The sequence below is a fragment of the Eleutherodactylus coqui genome, chromosome 3, assembly GCF_035609145.1.
Source record: "Eleutherodactylus coqui strain aEleCoq1 chromosome 3, aEleCoq1.hap1, whole genome shotgun sequence".
In the NCBI taxonomy this organism is placed as follows: Eukaryota; Metazoa; Chordata; class Amphibia; order Anura; family Eleutherodactylidae; genus Eleutherodactylus; species Eleutherodactylus coqui.
The window spans coordinates 257257263-257279178 of record NC_089839.1 but is presented as its reverse complement, the minus strand read 5'-3'; the positions used below and the strand labels follow the sequence as shown (position 1 = coordinate 257279178).

At 42.9% G+C, this 21916-nt stretch overlaps 1 protein-coding gene across 7 annotated transcripts in view; it reads left to right on the top strand.

Moving 5' to 3' along the window:
• Window positions 1–21916, top strand: part of KYAT3 (kynurenine aminotransferase 3) — a 67801-nt gene that overhangs the window by 9427 nt on the left and 36458 nt on the right. For 2 of the 7 annotated variants that reach the window (XM_066597325.1, XM_066597326.1), the window contains exon 2: window positions 8284–8384. The exons of 4 other annotated variants lie outside the window; for them this stretch is intronic. In XM_066597325.1, the coding sequence (XP_066453422.1) occupies window positions 8286–8384 (99 nt within the window). In that variant the 5' untranslated portion in view covers window positions 8284–8285. Of the gene's footprint in view, window positions 1–8283; window positions 8385–8548; window positions 8622–21916 lie in introns of those variants that run through there. One more of the 7 variants, XM_066597329.1, reaches the window with a different exon arrangement.

The window sequence follows — 21916 nt, the reverse complement described above, 5'->3', positions numbered from 1 at the left end:
GTTTAAGGGAACAATGTTTTAGCATGTCCAAGACACATTTACAAATGTTGTCCTTATAATACAAGGCAAAATCAGGTAGGCTTAAGCCCCCTGATGACCTCTGGCGTGTAAGGAGGCCAAATTTAAGTCTTATACTACGGCCTTTCCATACAAAAAAATCACTCTAAAGAAACCTAGTAAAAAGGTTCTAGGCCGTCACACAGGCAAGGTCTGACATAGGTAAAGGAATTTTGGGAGAGTATCCATTTTAATAACATTAACTCGTCTACACCAGGCTAGTAGAAGTGAATTCCATTTATCTAAATCCCTCTCCATTTTGGACAAAAGTTGTTTAAAACTAAGGGAGAAGTCTTAAGAGGGGTCTGCTGGTAAATGTATCCCTAGGTCGTTAATAAAAGCATTTATCTCCATCTAAAAGGGCACTTCTCTCCAAAAATGACACCTCACTCTGCGGCAGTGTGATATTCAGGATTTCTGTTAGTTGACATTAAAATTACCCTGCCAAGTCTCTGAAAAACTTGTAGCATCACTGGCAAGCCCACCCTAGGGCACGATAGATATAAAAGCATCTCATCTGCGAAAATGGACATCTTGTTTTCAGATGGGCCCACCATAACAGCATTTATGGAGTCATCTTGTCGATTCGCATTAGCCAAAGACTCCATAACCAGAATGTTGACTGGAGGAGATGGGACATCCCTTTCTTATACCATTACAAATTTGAAAGCAGTCTGACAGCAAGCAATTACCACGTGCTCGAGAGGTGGGTCTGTTGTATAACGCCATTATCCACGCCCTCACACGAAGACCCAAACCAATCCTCTCGAGGGTCGCTTCCAGGAATCTCCGTCAAACTCTATCAAATGCCTTCTCTGTGTCTACCATCAAAAGCCAAAGTGGAGAACCTGTACAACGAACCTGCTTAATCTATGACGGAGATTTAATGATATTATCCCTGGCTTCTCTTCCAGGGACAAAGCCCACCTGCTCTTTATGAATTGGATTTGAAATGTAAGGTTGTACACGCATCGCTATCATTTTTTGTCAATAATTGTTAATAAAATAATTTTATGTCAATAATATTTGCCCAGCTTTGTTGTAAGCGGTATATGGGCCTGAAGGGCCTGTGGGGTAAAGGAGCATCTATGTGCGATTGCATTGTAAGAATGTAAAATAAATGGCGAGACATCCTCTCCAGTCTGTAGAACCTTGGGTAGAAACAATCTGGCCCTGGGCTTTTACCCACTTTTAGGTCTTTTAATTATCTCCAACAACTCTATAGACAAAGTCAGATTCCATAGCCTGCACGTTTATTAAACCTGTAGGTCTAGGTGTATGTTCATCCAAATATGACCAGGTCTTTCTCGCTCAACAGTCCAACTGCTATCTGCTCTTGTTTATTGTTTTAAAGCTTATCATAAAATGTTCCGAACTCCTCTAGTATGTCTGTCATGGAGTGAACCGCTCCACGACGTCTAGGAACATGAGTTTGAAGTGATTTTGGGTGCAGACTTCTGGCTAACCAGCTAGCATATTTGTCCCCATATAGGTCTCTCCTAACTTTATCTCGGCACCCCAAGAGCGTTGATCTAGAATTGAGAGAATCTGTCTGTAGCCTTCAAGGTGTCCGAAGGATTCCCATTATTAGAGGTCTGTTTTGTTTTTTTTTGCTAGAAGTTGCATCAATTGAAACCTCTTCAAAGCTTCCAATTGAATAGGAGCATTAGAGTTATCATTCTGATGGCTATCTGCAAATTCTGATATGGCTTTTTTTAATGTTTTTTACACCTAATCTTTTCTAGAGTTGGTTGTGACACGTGAGTTTCCATCAGTTGGCATCATGCACTATTTGGACTTTTTTTTGCCTAATGTTCAAGCCAAATTTTGACACTGTACAACTCAAAAACAGGTGGTAGGTTCTGCTTGTCTCAGTCCACTAATCCCCTGCATGACAATATATTGCTTCAAAATCAGAACAAAGGCTCACATACTTGTTGAGATATTAACACACAAACATGGTGCAAAACGCTTAAAAGCCAAATCTAACCTAATTTCAAATCAAATATCTCAAAAAGGGTGACCTCTAATTTTATTTACTTTGGTGCCACTTGAAAGAGCATGTTTTTTTTTAACAAGATCTATCCTCAGTGCCGTTCTGGTGTCTTTCAGAGTAAAGCCTAAAAATGTCCTTGAACATGGTGCTCTTCATCTGGTACAATGAAGAATAATTTAATTAATGAAACCCTTGCGTAGGTCCATGGTGGCTCTACCATTACCAATTCTTAACAATTGCTAAGCATTGTAAGCCTGTCAGCTGTCAAGAATTGGTAACCCCATTGATGAGGGGCCACGCCCGATAGCCATGCAAGGTCAGCCACGGGCGGTCTCTTTATTGCAGGTTCCGAAGCCTGAAAGTGGGTATCTTTCCTAGGATCCCAAGCCTAATGTTCAGTTGGTGTCTTTATCCCAAGCCTGATAGTGGGTGTCTTTCGTTGGTTCCCAAGCCAAAGCCATAATATTGAGTAATTGGACTTGAATTGTTTTAATTTGATTGGAATTGTTCCATTTTGCAAAACAATTGATTCGGAAAAACTGTATTGTCGTCCCATTGCCGTCGAAATTGGTTCTTGAAGGATACCAATGATGTGGTGTTCAGGAATCCAACATGTGTCAGATCTCAGAGGCCAATGGAAGGAGCTAGCCACTCGGTGAGGGTGCATAAAATTTTACCAGCGGGCACGTTTTGTTTACCAACGCGGTACTCCCGCGGCGTAAATCCGTGGGCGTATTCCATGACGGTCGTGGGCATGAGGCCTTAGGCTGTATATTTTGGCCAGATTTGATAATTGTTTTTCCTATCTTAGCTGTTGCAGAGCGATTTATATTTGTGCAATCTGTCACTGCTTTGTTTTTGGGCCCGGAGGAGGACTTCAGAGAGAAGTTACCCTTAGAATCTTGGCTCTAGATTTCACATTTTTTGGGGTGGTATTTTAGGTTTAAAATGTTGTAGGCTATAAGCTGAGGTTCAGAGTAAGAGGGGGGATATGGCCTGACTTCACATCTTAATTTTGCATTCAATTTCATTTGGGAAATGAAAAGAGAAATGATTGAACAAAGCGATTTACATTTCTTTTGCCATCCTATGGAGTCTTTTTAGTTTTTGGCACTTTGAGTTAGGGCTCATGTCCATGGGCGGATTTCATTTGCGAATTTTGCACGGGAGATCCGCAAATCAAGCCGCCCGTAGGAATGCATGAGCATCCGCAAATTAATTGAAGCATGCGGATTTGATTTGTGCACCTTTCGGTCTAGAAAAACAAATGGCAGCATGCTCCATTTTTCTGCGGATCCCAAACTAACGGCTTCCATTGAAGTCAATGTTAGCTGTCCGATCCGTGACACACCCACAACTGACACTGCGGGAAAGCAGGAGATTAAAAAAAAAAGTACTGCGCATGCCATGCAGAAGAAAGAAGATCCGGCCAGGACAGAGAAGAACCGCACTGCATCCGGACAGCTAATAAAATGTACATGGCTGCAGGCAGGGTAGGATCCCGCTGCAGGCTCCCGTGGCGGGATCCAACCCCCCCCCCCCCCCCCCGCTGACATGAAAGCTGCCAAAGGATTGCGAATCCTAAGCAGACGGGCACGCGAAATATTGCGCAGCAAGCAAATCGCGGCATGCCCTATTTCTGTGCGGGGCTCGCGGAGTCGCGGGCAAGTACGCGCCGCTCTCTGCAGGCGCTCGGGTCGGGTCCCGTGGCGAGAATCCTCGCCGCCAGATCCGACCCGCCCGTCTGCAGGGGGCCTTAGAAGACAAATGTCCTTCAGCCGAAGCCTGCATCACTGGGACACAGCAATGCACAGTCTGCAGCCAGCAGTGTCAGCGGAGCAGCTGTCCCCCATTGGATGTGTAGGTTAACACGGGCGTGCTCTGTGTGCTGTGTTCCACACGGCTGCATCCCGGCAGGTGGCTCTAACCTGCGTGATGGCCGCTGCCTGTGTGGTCCCTGGCGGCTGCTTCCCCGCTGAAAGCTGCCAATGCTGCAAACTTCGGCCATGAAGGTGGGGAGTGCGGGCCAGCACGCTTGTGCCCCACAGCCGCCGTAAAACACGCTGCAGGGGACATGTAAAAGCACTCCTGGTGACCTCGCGCTGCCCTTTTACCTCCGTGGGGGAAGCCACTTACTACTCAGAGTTGCGCTTCTACCACCTCCGGGGAAGACACTTGCTGCAGTTAATTCTTAGTGGCCTTTCAGGATCTGCAGCACAGCAGCCAATCAGGTACAGGGGCGTTACCCCCCCCCCACCCCCCCCCTTCCCCCTTGTCAATCTTGACTCCACCAGGACTTCCAGGTGGAGTCAAGATGCAATAATACCATGCACATCTTCCGCTTCATTCATGTTGGGACTCCGATCTGGGGACTTATGAGTTCCAGTGTTTGGCCCTCCACAGAGCCTAATGTTATCCATTATCCTATGGATAGGGAATAGCTTTAGATTTTGGTACCCGTTAAAGCATGTAGAAAAATAGTCTTAAATTGCATGGGATTTACATGGGAGTGCAAGGGTTAAACAACGCATCATATCCATGTACTTGCAATTTTCACACACGTGAAAAGCTCACAAATGCTTCCAACAGTTTAAATGTTATAGCCTTCTACTCACTCTTGTGAATCCAGCCTAAGGGCTCTTTCATGTGGGCTATTGGGGCACACAAAAAATGGTGTGCGCATTCGCAAGGAATAGAAGCCATTGATTTCAATGGGTTCATTCCCATTTCTCGTACGCACAAAAATAGAACCTGCTCTATCTTTCTGCGCATTCGCGCACCAAAGGTCCCATGCAAGTCTGTGGGAGATGCATAAATGCACGCTCAAATGCACACTGTGCAATTCTGTGAAAAAAGAACACCTCTGGACCTCATTAGGCTAAATAGCCATGCAAATCGGGGCGTGTTCAAATCAGCCTGTTTAATAGCGCAAATATTTTGTACTGAAACATACGCATTTGCGCGTACGCCGTTTGAAGGAGTCCTAAGAGTGCAGTATGAAAACAGCGTAACACTACAAGGTCTGTTGTAATCGTCACCAACTCTGTGCCTAGTTACGGTATGAAAACGGTCTCACCCGGCGAGGCGTGGTTGAGGACCTTTGTTTTTGAGATAGGCGCCAGTTCCTCCTCTGGGACCTGTCAGACGTTTATAGCCTCTCCTGTGGATATTCCATAACCGTCTATGATGTAAATACTCCTTCACAGCTCTGCTATTTATTTTAATCTATTCTTTTTCAATTTAACTATGTTTTATGATTAACAAATTTAGATTTTTCCCATCTTTTATTGTGGTGGTTTTATATGAAAGATTTCTCGCACTTTTTTTAAAGTAGCTGTGCAACACGGGTTTCTATAGCTTCCATTAATTTAATTACAGGTGACAACACATGCATGGCTGCCTCCCTTCTGAAATTGCATCTAGAACCCGCCCATTTTTGAGTTTACTATGGGCACCAACTACTGAACCCCCATAGAAGTAACAAGTAATCATGACTTGTTTCGTTATCCTAATTCTCCATTATACAGTATATTATCAATCTGTGTACACATATGTACCGTAATCATTGTTCTTAAAGGCTATGGACACCTTTGGTGGTGGGGGGGGGGGGGGCAATATTTTTTTAATTTTTCTTATTTTAACTTTGAGACATTTAACTTTCCGACATATAAATATATTGGTGGCAGTAGGGGGATATATATGGATATCTATCTCTGTCTGTCTGTCTATATTTATTTATTTTTTATTTATTTATTTTTTAAGTGTGTCTGACGATGCACTGCTGGACAGATTTTGCTTGTGTAAAAGGACTGTAAGGGCCCATTTACACGCTACAACTATCATTTAGATTCTCGCTGCCAGCGATTTGAACAACGAGCGATATTTTTGCTTATCGTTCATCATCCAGTTTGTGCAGGCATGAAAATCAAACGACAATTGGCACGTGTGAACAGGCAGTCGTTTATCTATGAATGACTGCCTATTTACTGTGAATGGAGGCAGGTGTTTGGAAGAGATCTCTAGCCCGCTCCACCTCCATTCACTGAGCGGTCATCACTCCTGTGATGATCCCGGCGGAGAGGTAGTAATGCTCAGTTTATAAGTTCACTATAGTCATCCCTATTGAAGAGATGTTGTCTGGTAACCGGACAACCTCATTAAACTGCAGTATCTACATACAGTAATATGCAGAAGCTGCAGAACACAAATGCTGCCAATTTTTTAAATTAAACACCATTGCAAAAATGATAGCCCTAAATACATGTATGTAATAAAAAAAAATTGCCACCAAAGCTGTCCCTAGCCTTTACATGTCAGCATTACATTCTAATAATTTTTCCTTAATTTGAAATGCACATACAGTATACCCTATACATCTGGGTGCACAGCATGCGGCCCACAATACCATTCCGTGCAGCCCCAATTATTTGGACACAGAAATATCTATGTGCAGCTTCTCACATGTAGTTTCCATGTCAGGGTGAAGAAGAGTAGCACATACCAGGACTAAAGAAATGGACAAGTACTAAGGGTGCACTGTGTAGCCGTGTTTGGATCCCCTATATATTAGGGCAAGTACTAAGGGTGCATTGTGTAGCCATGTCTGCGTCCCCTATATATTAGGGCAAGTACTAAGGGTGTACTGTGTAGCCATGTCTGGGTCCCCTATATATTAGGACAAGTACTAAGGGTGCACTGTGTAGCCGTGTCTGGGTCCCCTATATATTAGGGCAAGTACTAAGGGTGCGCTGTGTAGCCGGTTTTGGGTCCCCTATATATTATGGCAAGTACTAAGAGTGCACTGTGTAGCCATGTCTGGGCTCCCTATATATTAGGACAAGTACTAAGGGTGCACTGTGTAGCTGTGTCTGGGTACCTTATATATTAGGACAAGTACTAAGGGTGCACTTTGTAGACATGTCTGGGTCCCCTATATATTAGGGCAAGTACTAAGGGTGCACTGTGTAGCCATGCCTGGGTCCCCTATAAGGACAAGTACTAAGGGTGCACTGTGTAGCCGTGTCTGGGTACCTTATATATTAGGGCAAGCACTAAGGGTGCACTTTGTAGACATGTCTGGGTCCCCTATATATTAGGGCAAGTACTAAGGGTGCACTGTGTAGCCATGCCTGGGTCCCCTATATATTAGGACAAGTACTAAAGGTGCACTGTGTAGCCATGTCTTGGTCCCTTATGTATTAGGACAAGTAGTAAGGGTGCACTGTGTAGCCATGTCTGAGCCCCCTGTATATTAGGACAAGTACTAAGGGTGCACTGTGTAGCCATGTCTAGGCCCCTATATATTAGGACAAGTACTAAGGGTGCACTGTTTAGCTGTGTTTGGGTCCCCTATATATTAGAGCAAGTACTAAGGGTGCACTGTGTAGCCATGTCTGGGCCCCTATATATTAGGACAAGTACTAAGGGTGTACTGTGTAGCCATGTCTGGGCCCCCTGTATATTAGGACAAGTACGAAGGGTGCACTGTGTAGCCATGTCTGGGCCCCCTGTATATTAGGACCAGTACTAAGGTTGCACTGTGTAGCCATGTCTGGGTCCCCTATATATTAGGACAAGTACTAAGGGTGCACTGTGTAGCCGTGTCTGGGTCCCCTATATATTAGGACAAGTACTAAGGGTGCACTGTGTAGCCGTGTCTGGGTCCCCTATATATTAGGACAAGTACTAAGGGTGCACTGTGTAGCCGTGTCTGGATCTTCTATATATTAGGACAAGTACTAAGGGTGCACTGTGTAGCCATGTCTGGGCCCCTATATATTAGGACAAGTACTAAGGGTGCACTGTGTAGCCACGTCTGGATCCCCTGTATATTAGGACAAGTACCAAGGGTGGACTGTGTAGTGGAAGTGGAACTTATGGCATATACTTGGGATATACCATAAATGTCTCCAGTGAGAATACTCTTGCGGCTCTTGGAAGTGGCTCAGTATGGCAATGTGGTCCTTGGATCAGAAAAAGTTGTGCACCTAGTAAATACCATTAAGATAGACCTTATTAACCTCTCACTTTCTTGAAATAACATTTGTGTGGTCCTACGATCTTGGTTCCCACCACTCTGTATATGGTATAGGCACGTGTAACAAATGAATGAAGGGAGCGTTATAATTCGTATAGACTATTTGCATGAATATAATTGTTAGAAATCACACAATCCTAATTGCTCGACTGTTTCCCTAATTCTCTGCCTCTCTCATTAACCTGTTCTATAGGCATGTTAATTGCTTTTCGTGCCGTCTGCCATCTTGGGAATCGCTCTCAGTTGCTGAAGACAGTTCGTTCCTCTCAGCCCCTCAGGTTTTCCACTACAGGAGTATGTATTGCCTTTAACATTCCAATGGACTCTTTGCAGAATTGCTTTTGGCTCTGATGGTGCCGCATTATACAGGGGGGTTATTTTTGGAACTAGTAATGTATCCTCAATGAGCCTAAACTTCACATTTCTTGCTCAGAGATATTTTTGTTGTTGTTTTCCAGTATGTATTTTTTCCATTATTCTGACCTAATGATATTTGCTCCGCTCCGACACTGACGGGACAGCCGTGGGGAAGTAAGTGGAATTTACTATTTGTTGACTCGAGCAAGTATGTGATGTTTGTTCTAATCTAAATATACACAAACATGCACGCAACGTGGCCAAATTTGTGTTGACGCGTTTTAAGTACAACTCAATAATCTGTTGTAATGAACTGGAACGTTGTCAGTCGCTGTTGATTTCGGAAAATGCTGGAGGAGAATCAGGAAATGAAGAGATGGCTACAACACATAAGGAGAACATTGGATGTTAAAATTACCCTAAATGTCATGGAAACATTATGTGATTTTTCTAATCAGCAGCACCAAGAATTGTAATCCGTGTGAATTTACGCCATTGTAAACTATGGGCTAAATCTGTATGCATGAGACTGCAGTGTCCAACTGATTTTGGAGGATTGTCAGGTGCTTGTTCTGCGTAAGGGTACCTTAAAGGGATTCTGTCATCGGGTTCATGCTGTTCGAACCACGGGCAGAATGAATCTGGAACAAGGATGCTTGTTGCCCCAGTGGGGCCGGGCCGCAGCAGGTGGGGTAAGGTCGGTTTGGCCTGCCCCAATGGCTCGGAGCTCAGCTGTGTCAAATTTCAGAGTGTATTTTCTGAAATGCACAATGTTTCAGAATAAAACCCCCACGGAGGGCAGAAGGTGTCCCACTCCCAGGTTCATGCTGCCCGAACCACAGGCAAAATTCTTGGCTTTATAGCCCTTAAAGAAGCCCTTAGTGGGTGTGAAGAAGAGAGGAGGAGGAGAGATCAGCTGTAACAGAAAAGATCTGTGATACTTCTGTATACCTCCCTGTCCAAGGAAAAAGGATATGGGAACTTTTGTTTGTCATCACCCCCCATCAATCAGAGAGCATATTTGTTCTCTGATTGTCACATATGGGTTTTTTCCCAGGAAAGGAGTGAAATGATGGGGACTTGCTCATCTAATCGCTCCTCTACATCGTTTAATCCCGCAGATGCTGCAGTCTTTGCTTACCATGGCATCTAAACATTTTTTACAGAAAAATATGTAAACCTTTTTTACCCCTACACAAGGTGTTAAATATGGAAAAAAAATGAAAAGACCACAAAAAAACAAAAAACCTACATATAATTGGTATTGTTGCGTCCATAACAACCCATACTATGAAATATTACATCAAGCAGGGAAAATTCTATTTAAAAAAAATTCTAATTCTATTTTCCGATCATCTAGCAGGAATAAAAAATAATTTTAAAAAACGTATATACCTCAAAATAGTACCAAAAAAAAGCTACAACTTGTCCCACAAAAAAACAGGTCTGATTCAGCTATGTCGACTCAAAATTAAAAACGTTTTGCTCCTGGAGTGTGATGCCACATAAAAAGTATTCTTGTAAATATACATGGTTACCACTGGAACCCAAAAGGGGAAAACTATTTACTGGCTCTTAAGGCTATAATTAATTATGTCACCTAAAGGGTTAAAAATGCACTTGAGGCAACTGAGTTCTGCGTCAAATATATTTGCATAAGACATAAAAAATCTACAATAAAAAAATAACATTTTTGGGAGGGTTTTTTAAAATCTTGATGTGATTTGTTGTGGGGGGGGGGGGGGGAGTTTAAAGGGGTGTTTCAGACAGCGCCCGCCAGGGGTCAGAATCTGGAAAACTCCTTTAAGAGTAAACACATGTTGCAGTTTGACTCTGAGCTGAGTACCAAGGTGGGCTGCATTGGTCTTCCCCTGCCCACATTATGCAGAGTAACAGCTCTCTCTCTACTCATAAAAGGGAAAGAGCTGTCAGCCTTCATACTGCAAGGGGAAGCCAGTGCGGCCAAACTCCGTGACTCAAAGCTCAGCTCCCAGTCAAATGCCAAAGTGTATTTATTCTTAAAAATAATGTACACAGGGGTAGTGAGAATACCTGTACCGGATTCATGCCTACAGTTTGGGCAGCTTGAACCTGGGGACAGAATCCCTTTAAGAAATGTGGACCACATAGAAACAACACCAGTCGTCTTCATTAGCTGTGTGTGGTATTTCAGCTCCGTCGCATTCAAGAAGGGTGGTCTCACAAAGCATATTCTGCCTTTTTTTTAACCCCTCCCCCCCCCCCCATGTGTTTTTTTTTTTTTCTTGAGCCAAAGGCAAAAGTGGATCTAGTAGGAGAGAGAAGTAGACGTCCTTCCTTTTATATTTCCATACTTCTTTGGAATCCACTTCTAGCTTTAGTTAATAAAAACAACCTGCCCCAACCTACATCACCTGGCTCCCTGTCACTTCCCCTAACAGCACTATAACTTAGTTTATGGTGCTCTAGTTAGGCGAAAGATGGGTTCCCTGTAAGACCTCCAGCATATTACTGTGACTGGGTTGGCGGTACTAGATCAGAGGTAATGTGGTTTATACTATTCCCCGCCTTAACAGTGTTGTAGGAAGGGAGCGCTCACTATTCAGATGACCATAGTTGATGAGTTGTGGTTAAGCAGATAAATCCTGAGGTCCCAGTTCATGCAGGTAGATGAAGGCTGCAGAGCGACTTGAGATGACCCCCAAACAATTAATTGATGGGGGAAAAGTATGCAGTGAAAAGAGAGAAAGAAAAAATCTCAGCGCTCAAGAATAGGGTACCAATTAGCTGTGAGACACAAGAGAACAAACTGCCCGTCCTGAATAGTCTCCGTCGAAATGAAAGCAGCGGCCATTTCGACGGAGACTACTCAGGACGGGCAGTTTGTTCTCTTGTGTCTGGAGTGGCGTTACTGTGACTGCGTATGAGGTGCAGCAGTTGTCAGTCCCAAGCATCAAGTAGCTGACAATCAGGAATATTGAAGATCCAGACCCCTTCCCAGCAAACTGATTTTGTTATATGCTTTCTGGGATCGGAGGCGTCTACCCACGGACGCCTCCGTGAAGTAAGTCTATTACTACATTTAACCTCACAGCTAATTGGTACCCTATTCTTGAGTGCTGAGATTTTTTCTTTCTCTCTTTTCACTGTATTCCCCGCCTTGGGATACTTTTTTTTAAATGTTGGAAAACCCCTTCCAACTTTGCTATATGAGATTGGAAGATTTACCCCCCCCCCCCCCCCCCCCCCCCGCATGCCGGAGTTTCATAATCCTTCATGTTCTGTTTTCTGCTAGCTGATTTCCTGCATCAGCATGCCCAGCAGTCCAGAAAATCTCATAACGTTCCATCATCTTAATCAGAATGATGACTTCCCAATGATTGGCTCTGTCAGATTGCTCTAGGTCATGCTAAATCATAGTGGTTTTTCAATAACCTTCAGTTCTATAGATACATTGTTATGCTATAACGCTCCTAAGATAACAGCGGGTGACAATTTGTAAAGTAGAGCAATAGGAAATGTTTCCTGCTCAGCAGTATAAACCATAGACCTTTTGTATGATCATTGTTAAAATACGGGGAGCACAACCCAATTAAAAACGGCCAATGAGTTTTGAGCTTAGACTCTTAATCGTAGCCTACTGCAAATAAGTTACATCACACATTTTATACATTGTAGTGGGGATGGGAATAATAGAATGAAGTGCCTGGATGATGGCGCGTCGTGGAAGCTGCTGCTCCCGATGCATGTTTGGCCACCCTGGTAGTACACCCGATCTATTGGCCATAGCATGTAGAGCAACCTAAATAATCAACTACGTGATGCATGTTGCAATTTATGTATAAAGATATAAGAATTTTTTTTCTGTTAAGTCACGTCAGACATGAAGGTAGTAGACCCCTTAATAAACGTGCATGTACCGCAACGGCCGTAACCACATTTATAGCAGCCCCTGTTTTGGAGCCGGGAAGTATGTAACTGGAGAGCCCTAAAAAGACTATGGCGGCACAAAATCAGCCAAGGACAAAGATGTGTATTTTTTTAAGCTACCCAACAGATACCATATGTGAGACTATTAGTGAGAGTTTCTTCCCCATACAACAATGGGGGATGACCTTTAGAATGGCTGCTATGTACTATATATGTACTATGCTGCTATATACTGAGAGGGGAAAGCAGTGAAAAACAAGATTTTAGAATTGTCACTATTCTTATAAATAAGCAGATCTAGGTTTAGATTCAGCAATACATTCAACACGTGTGAGACGTACCTGAGAATAACCTGGTTGGGCTTACTGCATTCCTGTTGGTAAGGGGTAAAGTGGAACTTTCCCTACTTGTTCTGACAAACTCGCTGATTGGTAAATTTTTAATGATGTGGGCCGGAAGACAACTGTTGGCATGTAATAGAGTTGTGAGCAAAGGATATTCTCAATAAAGTGAAAGAAACCTTACCTGATGTAATGTCCTCAAATAGTTGAACATCAAAAAAACTGATAGAAAAAACTCAAACGGGCTAGTAAAAATGTAAATTATCGTCTGACTTCAAATGGGCCAAAAGATTGTGAGCCATATTTGCATTTAATCTCCATAGAAGCAGGAGGTTGTCTATAGAACAACCCTACCACACAATAAGATGATTGCAACAGATTGGTGGTCGCACAGACGATGCTCCTCACAACCAGACATGTAAAAGATTGGCCAATGAGGGGGAAAATTTGGCCCCCTTCGGGACAACCCAATATTCGTGAATCAAACGTGAGGAAACTGTTTGCCTCTGATATTAAGAGCTATCCAGGATGACCACAGAATTTCCTCTATCTGAGGGTCGGATGATTATGTTGGCATTGGAACTTAGCTGCTGCAAAGCAAGTCTCTCACAAGAAGTTATATTAGACTTGGCATTATTAGAACGATTGACTAGGTCTTGATCCACTTGTTTAAAAGAATCCTTCTCAGGTCTATGAGCTTGAACTGGCTAAAAGGGATTAGATACCCTGTTTCCCTGAAAATAAGACATCCCCTGAAAATAAGACATAGCATGATTTTCCAGAATTTTTGAGGATGCAAAATGATTTTTCAGGCTTTTTGAGGATGCTTGAAATATAACCCCTACTCCAAAATTAAGACCTGCTAACAGTTAATTTAAAAAGTCAATTTAAATAGTGTCCAGGCAGCTATACATGTAAAAAAGTTAAACCTTTTTGAACAAAAATTAATGTAAGACACTGTCTTATTTTCAGGGAAACACGGTAGTAGAATGAATGAACTGAAAATCATCATATACCGATTCTTGAAGAACCATTCAGGAAAGGACAGTCCTTTGATCTGCACTCCATATTTAGAGGAAATTATTTTGCTCCAATATATTAACCCCTTAAGGACCAGACACTTTTTAGGGATTTTACCCCGTGTGGTGGTTTAACTGCCTATTTTTTTTTTTTTTTTTTTTATGATTTATTTTTTATTTTTAAGATTAAACTGGAGTTGTATTATTTTGAGACCAGCGCTATAGGCCCTCACCTCTACTGTCTCTGTACTTTTGTACATCTGTATCCCCCTGTTTTTGTAAGTGCTGCGGAATATGTTGGCGCTATATAAATAAAGATAATTATTATTATATGTATACTGTACCTGTAGTGCAGTCCTTAAGATCCTGGTTACATTTAGAGTGTTTAGTCTGCACATATGTATCTTCTAATTTAGTAATATTATCTTGTAGTTTTGTATTCAGATGTGTAGAAATGTTGTACAATAATGAATACAAATTAATAAGCAATTTTATCCAAAGACTAATTTATTTTTATTCAAAAGGCATGATTAATTCCATCAATTTAAAAAAAAAAATTCCACTGCAACATGAATAGATCATCATAAACTAAAGTTGGATCTGAGCAACAGTTTTATTTATTTTAGCTACCCAGTTTCCCTGAAAATAAGACAGTGTCTTATATTTTTTGCTAGGTTTTATTTTCAGGGGATGGCTTATTTTTCCATGAAGAATAATTCACATTCTTTGTTAAAAAAATGAACATTTATTATATACTGTACAGTAGTTCTTACAAACCAGCATAACCAGACAAACTGTGAATCCTATCAAGACTTTCTTGTTACTACCATTATTTCCATGTACACACTGTCTGGAGACTTTAACAATCACCCCCTAAAGAATCAAAGTGATACATTGGTTGCCTGACTCACACACAGGGCCACAAAAAATAAGGGCTATAAAGTACCTGGCCCCCACACACCGTCTGGAGACTGTAACGATCACCCACAGCAGTTCCTGGACCACTTGTACAGCAGTGCAGTTTCCGGCCACCAGGGGGAGCTCATCACAGCAGACTCACACAGCAGGGACAGAGCTAGGTCTTACCTTTTGTAGAAGGCCTTATATTTAGCACTTAAGGAAAACACCTAGGTCTTATTTTCAGGGGATGTCTTATTTTCGGGGAAACGTGGTATGTCCTGTTGCAAAGTTGTTGAGCCCCACCTTGTCAATTTCATCATTCTTCTAATGCTGCTAATAGAGATGAGCGAGCATGCTTATCGGTCTTTTCGAGTAACTGATTACTCGTCTGAGCACCATGCGGGGGGGCATGGTGCTCAGACAAGTAATCAGTTACTCGAAAAGACCAATGCCCGCTCGAGCATCAGCCTTAAACGAGCGTGCTCGGTCATCTCTATGGCTGCTAAGTCTAATATAACTTCTTTTGAGAGACTTGTTTTGCAGCAGCTACGTGCCAATACCAACATAATCGTCTGACCCTCAGATAAAGGGAGTTCCGTGGTCCTCCTGGATATCTCTCTATGGCCGCCTGCAGATGTGGACTACTTGTGGCCGCCTGTTTTCACATGGACAACTCGCGGCTGTGTGCATAGCAATGCGTTTTGCAATGCGATCCTATGCAGGCGGGCACAGGTGGAAATTCTGCGGGAAATGCCGCTGCGGAATTTTCCCCCGTGTGCAGGGTGCCTACATCAGAGGGAAAGTCACACATTGTGTGCAGGAAGCTGCCCTGAGAACCTACACCTACAGTATGTACATCTTTTGAGAATTTATTAAATGAAGGTTTGTCTTTAGGGATTATTAATGTAAACCAAAATTAACTTTTTTTTTCTTTAATTCAATATCCAAATATGTTAATTTTCCATGCCTCTCCCAAAACCCACAAAAGTATAACTCTCACCCCTTGCCTTTTAGACCAATAATATTGGATTGATTCATTGCAAGAACCAAGTGACTGAGTGGATGATCTCCTTCAGCCCCTGGTCCACAAAATACCGGGTGACATTAAATATACTAAAGGATCACTAAAAGTTATGGATGGCTTTTCATGGTGTATGGATTTTTCAGTATCACAATGTGATGTTTGTCTTTTATATGTCCATTCCTCAAAATAAGGCATTAGTTGCTGTAGCCTATCAGCTAAGTCCAATAATTATTCTGTTGTATTACAGCATTTTATTCTTGCTGCTCTGTTGTTCTTCTCAAAAACAATGTCTTTTATGTTTGACAATGTTTTATTTATTTATAGATATTTGGTTGTCCGAATAAGGACTAGTCTTTCCCCTCATTGGCCAACCTTTACGTGTCATGGCAGGAGTTTTGTCTAGATGTGACCACCAATCATTGAGTGGTATAATTGTTAACTAGACTACCTCCTCCTTATATGGAGATCAAATGCAAATATGGCTCGTAATTACTTGGCCTATTTGGATCCTCAGCTGACAACTCTATACTACATGCCAAATGTTGTCATCCGGCCAATTGGTGAGTTTGAGCAAGGAGGGCATGCTCTACTTTACCTCTTTAAGAGCTTATTCAGACAGCCGTATATCGGCCGGGTATTCTCCCCATGCAGAGTGGGACACCGTATATTGGCTGGCGTGAATACCCGGCCAATATACAGTGTCCCACTCTGCATGGGGAGGAGGCTGGAAGAGCCGGGAGCAGTGCACCGAGTGCCCACTCTCTGCCTCCTCTCTGCCCCTCGGCACTATTTGCAATGGGAGTTGGCGGGCGGGGCAGAGCTAAGTTGAGAGGCTTAGCTCCGCCCCGCCGCTCCCCTCCCATTGCAAATAGTGCCGAGGGGCGAAGAATCGGAGAGGGGGCGGGAGCTCAGTGCACTGCTTCCGGCTCTTCCAGCCTCCTCCCACTGCAGAGAGGGACGCCGTATATCGGCCGGCGTGAATACCCGGCCAATATACGGTCGTCTGAATAAGCCCTAAATGTTATAAAAAAAAAGGTTACAGCCGTCGTGGTAGATGCAAGTTTATTACGGAGTCTACTGCCTTCTTATTTGCCGTGACAAAAAAAAAATTTAGTCCATGTCGTAATACATAATTTGCAACATGTCGCATGGTTTATCTTATAGGTTTGTCTATATGGCATGTCCAATATATCAGGTATACTACCTGTAAATTTAAAGACAAAACTGTATCGGGAGCAACAGCTTCCACTGCATGAAATTAATCGGACGCTTCATTTTATTTTTCACTTCTTCATTTAGCCAACATGAGTTCATTTTTTGATATTGGAGTAGAAAGGGTATGATCTCGTGGATTTCTGTTGATTGTTTATAGGTCAACCGGAGTGGATTTTCCATCTACTACATGTTTTCTTTATTGCCACTAGAATGTTTATAAAATTTCTGCTAATGTTCATTTGGAGTATACTATGAGTAAGAGCTTATGCTTGAAACGCGTTGGTGTTCATTTTAATTGGGTTGTGCACCCCATAATTTTAAAGGTTATCAAATAAATGTCTGGAGAAGTTTCCTATTGTTCTAGTCTATTTCCTGGGAACCATCCCGGCATCCATTTACTTCTCTGTGCTTTTGGTGGATCTCCTTCCAGCCTATTTGCTACAATACAGTGGGAGGTGAGCTGATAGTAATCCCTTTTCCACATGAATTTGTAAAGGTCTATTTACATGCAGAGACAATCTTTCAAACGATTGAAAGATTGGTAGTTTTAATAGTTTGGATAAACTGCTACCTTCATCTATGTGTAAATGAGCCTTCAGCAGCTGTTTGCAAATCCCAGCATGTGGTCTGGACTTTGCACTCAGCTGCATTGTCTTCGCACAGGCTGCCGAATACAATGTAATCAGCTGCTCCCGTGGCGAACACGGCATGCGGTCTGCGTTATCTCTCTCCAGCTGAAGGATGGATTTTATGCTCACCAAAAAATCATCGTCCAGATGAAGAGTGAAAGAATGAAGCGTTTACATGCAACGATTATCACTCAAAAGCCATCGTTTGCAGGAATTGTGAGTGATAATCGTTATGTGTAAATGGGACTTTAACCTGTGACCTGTTATATTCAAGAAAACCCTTATCTGGTGTGAGAATAGCTCATTTATGACACAATGAGTTGCTGGACCAGGGTTCTGTCTGCTGGAATTATTTCCTAGCTAAATACCAAAGCACGTTTTTAAAAATGTATACAAATAAATAAAAAAAGGTATTTGTATGCTAGCAAAAGCCAAAGGGTCCAAGAGATTGTCATGTCAGGATGAGCATTCTCAAGGGGGATCTAACGTCATTCCTCATAGATGGGATAACTGTATGGAATGTGTAGCTGATGTGCATGAAAAGCAGTGGAGTCACTTTATTGGTCCCAAAGGTTTTCATGGCGTGAACCTCTTTATGAGATAAGGTGCTTCTTTCTATCTGTTGTGGGATTCACTTTCCTGGCCCTCCATTTGCGTTGCGCCTGATCACCACTTCTTCTATTCCATACATCCACTAGTTCCTCCCTGAAGTCGCTTCTGATCCTTTGGATTCCACTGTGATTCGGACTTTATCTACAGCGGCCCTAATCTTGTCTACGGGTTTCCATGACTACATTATCGTTGTAACCTTTTCTTGTAAATTATCAACAATTTGAGCACTTCTCATTTTTAATGTCTTCCAAACCCATTTGATGTCCCTCTTGGGGTATACTCACTGAGGCGATTTATTTTATTTTTTGCATGCGGTATTCAGATTGAAAAAAAAAAAATCAGTCTGAAATTGCGTTAGAAGAGAACACATTGATCTGTATGGGGGTTATTCACATGTGTTTTTCTTTTTTAATCGGACGAACAGTCTTGAGTTTAAAAATAAAATTGCAGTATGTCCTATTTTTGTGTGTGTTTTTGCCAGAGGAAAAAAAAAAGTCGGCTTCATGTCCATGGCTGGGTTACAAAAAAATGGACTGAACTGGCATGGTGCGAGTGCAATCTGCTTGTAACGCATATTATGGTATCCATAATAAAAAAAAGGACCAGGAACTGCATATTGAGGGCTTATTCAAATGAGCGTATATCGGCCGCTGTTTTCACGGCCAGCTGATATATGCTACCATCTGATGCATTGGATTCCAATGCATAGGCGTACTCCCGCGAACTATGGCCCCTGCCATAGATGCCTATGGGAGCCAATGACAGTGTCCGGAGAAGGGAGGTGGGAGGGAATTTAGCAGAGTGACTGCTAAACTCCCACCCCCTACTCTCCTCCCCTCTTCTTCCCCTCCGACTATTTACAATGGGCAAGGATGGAGCTAAGCTCCGCCCCATCCCGCCCCCTACCATTGCTGGCTGCGGATGGGGGTGGTGGGGGGACTTAGCTTCACCCCCTCCCATTGCAGACAGCCAGAGAGAAGAGGTGAGCCGGCGAGCGGGAGGGACGGCATATACACAGAGCCCATCTATCAGATGGTAGCGTATGTCGTCCGGCCGTGAAAACTCTATACTCTCCTGTGAATAAGCCCTGAGTCTGTACATTGATGTTTTTTTTGTTTTTTTTCCTCTTCATTCATGTCTCCATATGCAGCCTAGCAAACGTTTTTCATCTCTTTGGGTAGGATTATAAATCTGACAAGCATTTAAGAAATGATCTGCTGACAGAAATCTGAAGTTGATACTCAGATCTCTGATGCGGAAGTACAGTTCGAAGTGCCGCAGAACCACATGAGAATTTACCCTTTATTTAACCCTTTCCAATCCACTGTCTGACATCTAAAGACATTATGATTTAAGGCTGTACAGTTACGATGTTGGAAGACATCCGTTGGGGTTCTCTTACTGTATATTGCCAGCTGTTTGGAGCCTATCCAACGTGTCACCTCATGCAGTACAGGCTTCAGCCAGCAGATAGCGCTGTTTTATAATGGCAGAAAAAGACTAAGCCCTCCCACCCCTCCTATTAAAACCAGCATACAAATTGGATTGGAAAGGGTTAATTGCCTAACCCTTGATTATTATTTTTTTTTGTGTGTGAAATCATGCTGCTTATTTCTGCAGTGGACTTTTGTTGTGCTTGTTTTTTTGTTTTTTTTTCGTGCATCTTTGCATGTGAATGGGACTTTTGTATTGCAATGTGGAATCTGTGCCAAGATCCTTGTCAAATCCCGAACGTGTGAGCGGGTCCTTATTGAAGCTTTGGCTGATGCTGATAATATGAAATCATCAAGAAACGTTTACTGAAAATAACGAGGGATAACGATGAACGCGCACCAGTATTTGGTTGTATTGCAGAAGTACAATATAACTTTTTTTTATTGGATACAAGTGAAATATTGTAATTGTGTTCAACAAAAATGAAATTTATTAATTCTACAGTACAACCGCGTATAGAGTGCAGCAGCGATACATCCGATTACCTCCACAGTCACGCAGGTCCATGTAGCGTGCTAATGCTTTAAGTGTTCACTAGCTGTACGGGCTCGTTCACACCGCCGTTTCCCCTTTCTGCCTTCTGACCCATGTTTGAGCATAGAGAGAGAATCAAACAGACCCTGCTGACATTTGTGCCTACTGCTGGCTCCATTGCCCACCCATTTGGTATAATGTTAGTGTGCTGGCCCTGAGTACCATAGATTTAAAATAATTGTGTCAACCCCCAACACCCCCCCCCCCAAAAAAATAAAGCCTATTGTAATTGATCAGTTCCCTTATTAAAAGCTTGTCTGCATACAGTGGGGGGAAAAAGTATTTAGCCAGAAACCAATTGTACAAGTTCTCCCACTTAAATAGATGAGAGAGGCCTGTAATTGACATCATAGGTAGACCTCAACTATGAGAGACAACATGAGAAAACACATCCAGAAAATCACATTGTCTGATATTTTTATTTTTTTTTTAAACGAATTTATTTGCAAATTATAGTGGAAAATAATTATTTGGTCACCTATAAACAAGCAAGATTTCTGGGTCTCACAGACCTGTAACTTCTTCTTTAAGAGGCTCCTCTGTCCTCCACTCATTACCTGTAGTAATGGCCCCTGTTTGAACTTATCAGTATAAAAGACACCTGTCCACAACCTCAAGCAGTCACACTCCAAACTCCACTATGGTGAAGACTAGAGATGAGCGAGCATACTCGCTAAGGGCAATTACTCGAGCGAGCATTGTCCTTAGCGAGTACCTGCCCGCTCGGAAGAAAAGGTTCGGGTGCCGGCGGGGAGCTGTGGGTGGGGGGGGGAACGGAGGGGAGATCTCTCCCTCTTCCCCCCCCCCCCCCCCCCCCTGCTCACTTCCGCAACTCACCGCTCACCCGCGCCGACACACCAAGATCTCACCTCGTAGGGTCAAAATGAACACAAGAACGGTGAGCAAAAATCCCAGAACCACACGGGGGAACCTAGTGAATGACCTGCAGAGAGCTGGGACCAACGTAACAAAGGCTACCATCAGTAACACACTACGCCAGGGAGTCAGATCCTGCAGTGCCAGACGTGTCCCCCTGCTTAAGCCAGTAGATGTCTAAGGCCGACTGAAGTTTGCGAGAGAGCATTTGGATGATCCAGAAGAGTATTGGGAGAATGTCATATGGTCAGATGAAGCCAAAGTAGAACTGTTTGGCAGAAACACAACTCGTCGTGTTTGGAGGAGAAAGAATGCTGAGTTACAGCCAAAGAACACCATACCTACTGTGAAGCATGGGGGTGGCAACATCATGCTTTGGGGCTGTTTCTTTGCAAAGGGACCAGGATGACTGATCCGTATACATGAAAGAATGAATGGAGCCATGTATTGTGAGATTTTGAGTACAAACCACCTTCCATCAGCAAGGGCACTGAAGATGAAATGTGGCTGGGTCTTTCAGCATGACAGTGATCCCAAGCACACCGCCAGGGCAACGAAGGAGTGGCTTCGTAAGAAGCATTTCAAGGTCCTGGAGTGGCCTAGCCAGTCTCCAGATCTCAACCCTATAGAAAACCTTTGGAGGGAGTTGAAAGTCTGTGTTGCCCAGCGACAGCCCCAAAACATCACTGCTTTTGAGGAGATCTGCATGTGGGAATGGGCCAACATACCAGCAACAGTGTGTGCCAACCTTGTGAGGACTTAGAAAACGTTTGACCTCTGTCATTGCCAATAAAGGATGTATAACAAAGTATTGAGATGAACTTTTGTTATTGACCAAATACTTATTTTCCACCATAATTTGCAAACCAATTCGTTAAAAATCAGACAATGTGATTTTCTGGATGTGTTTTCTCAT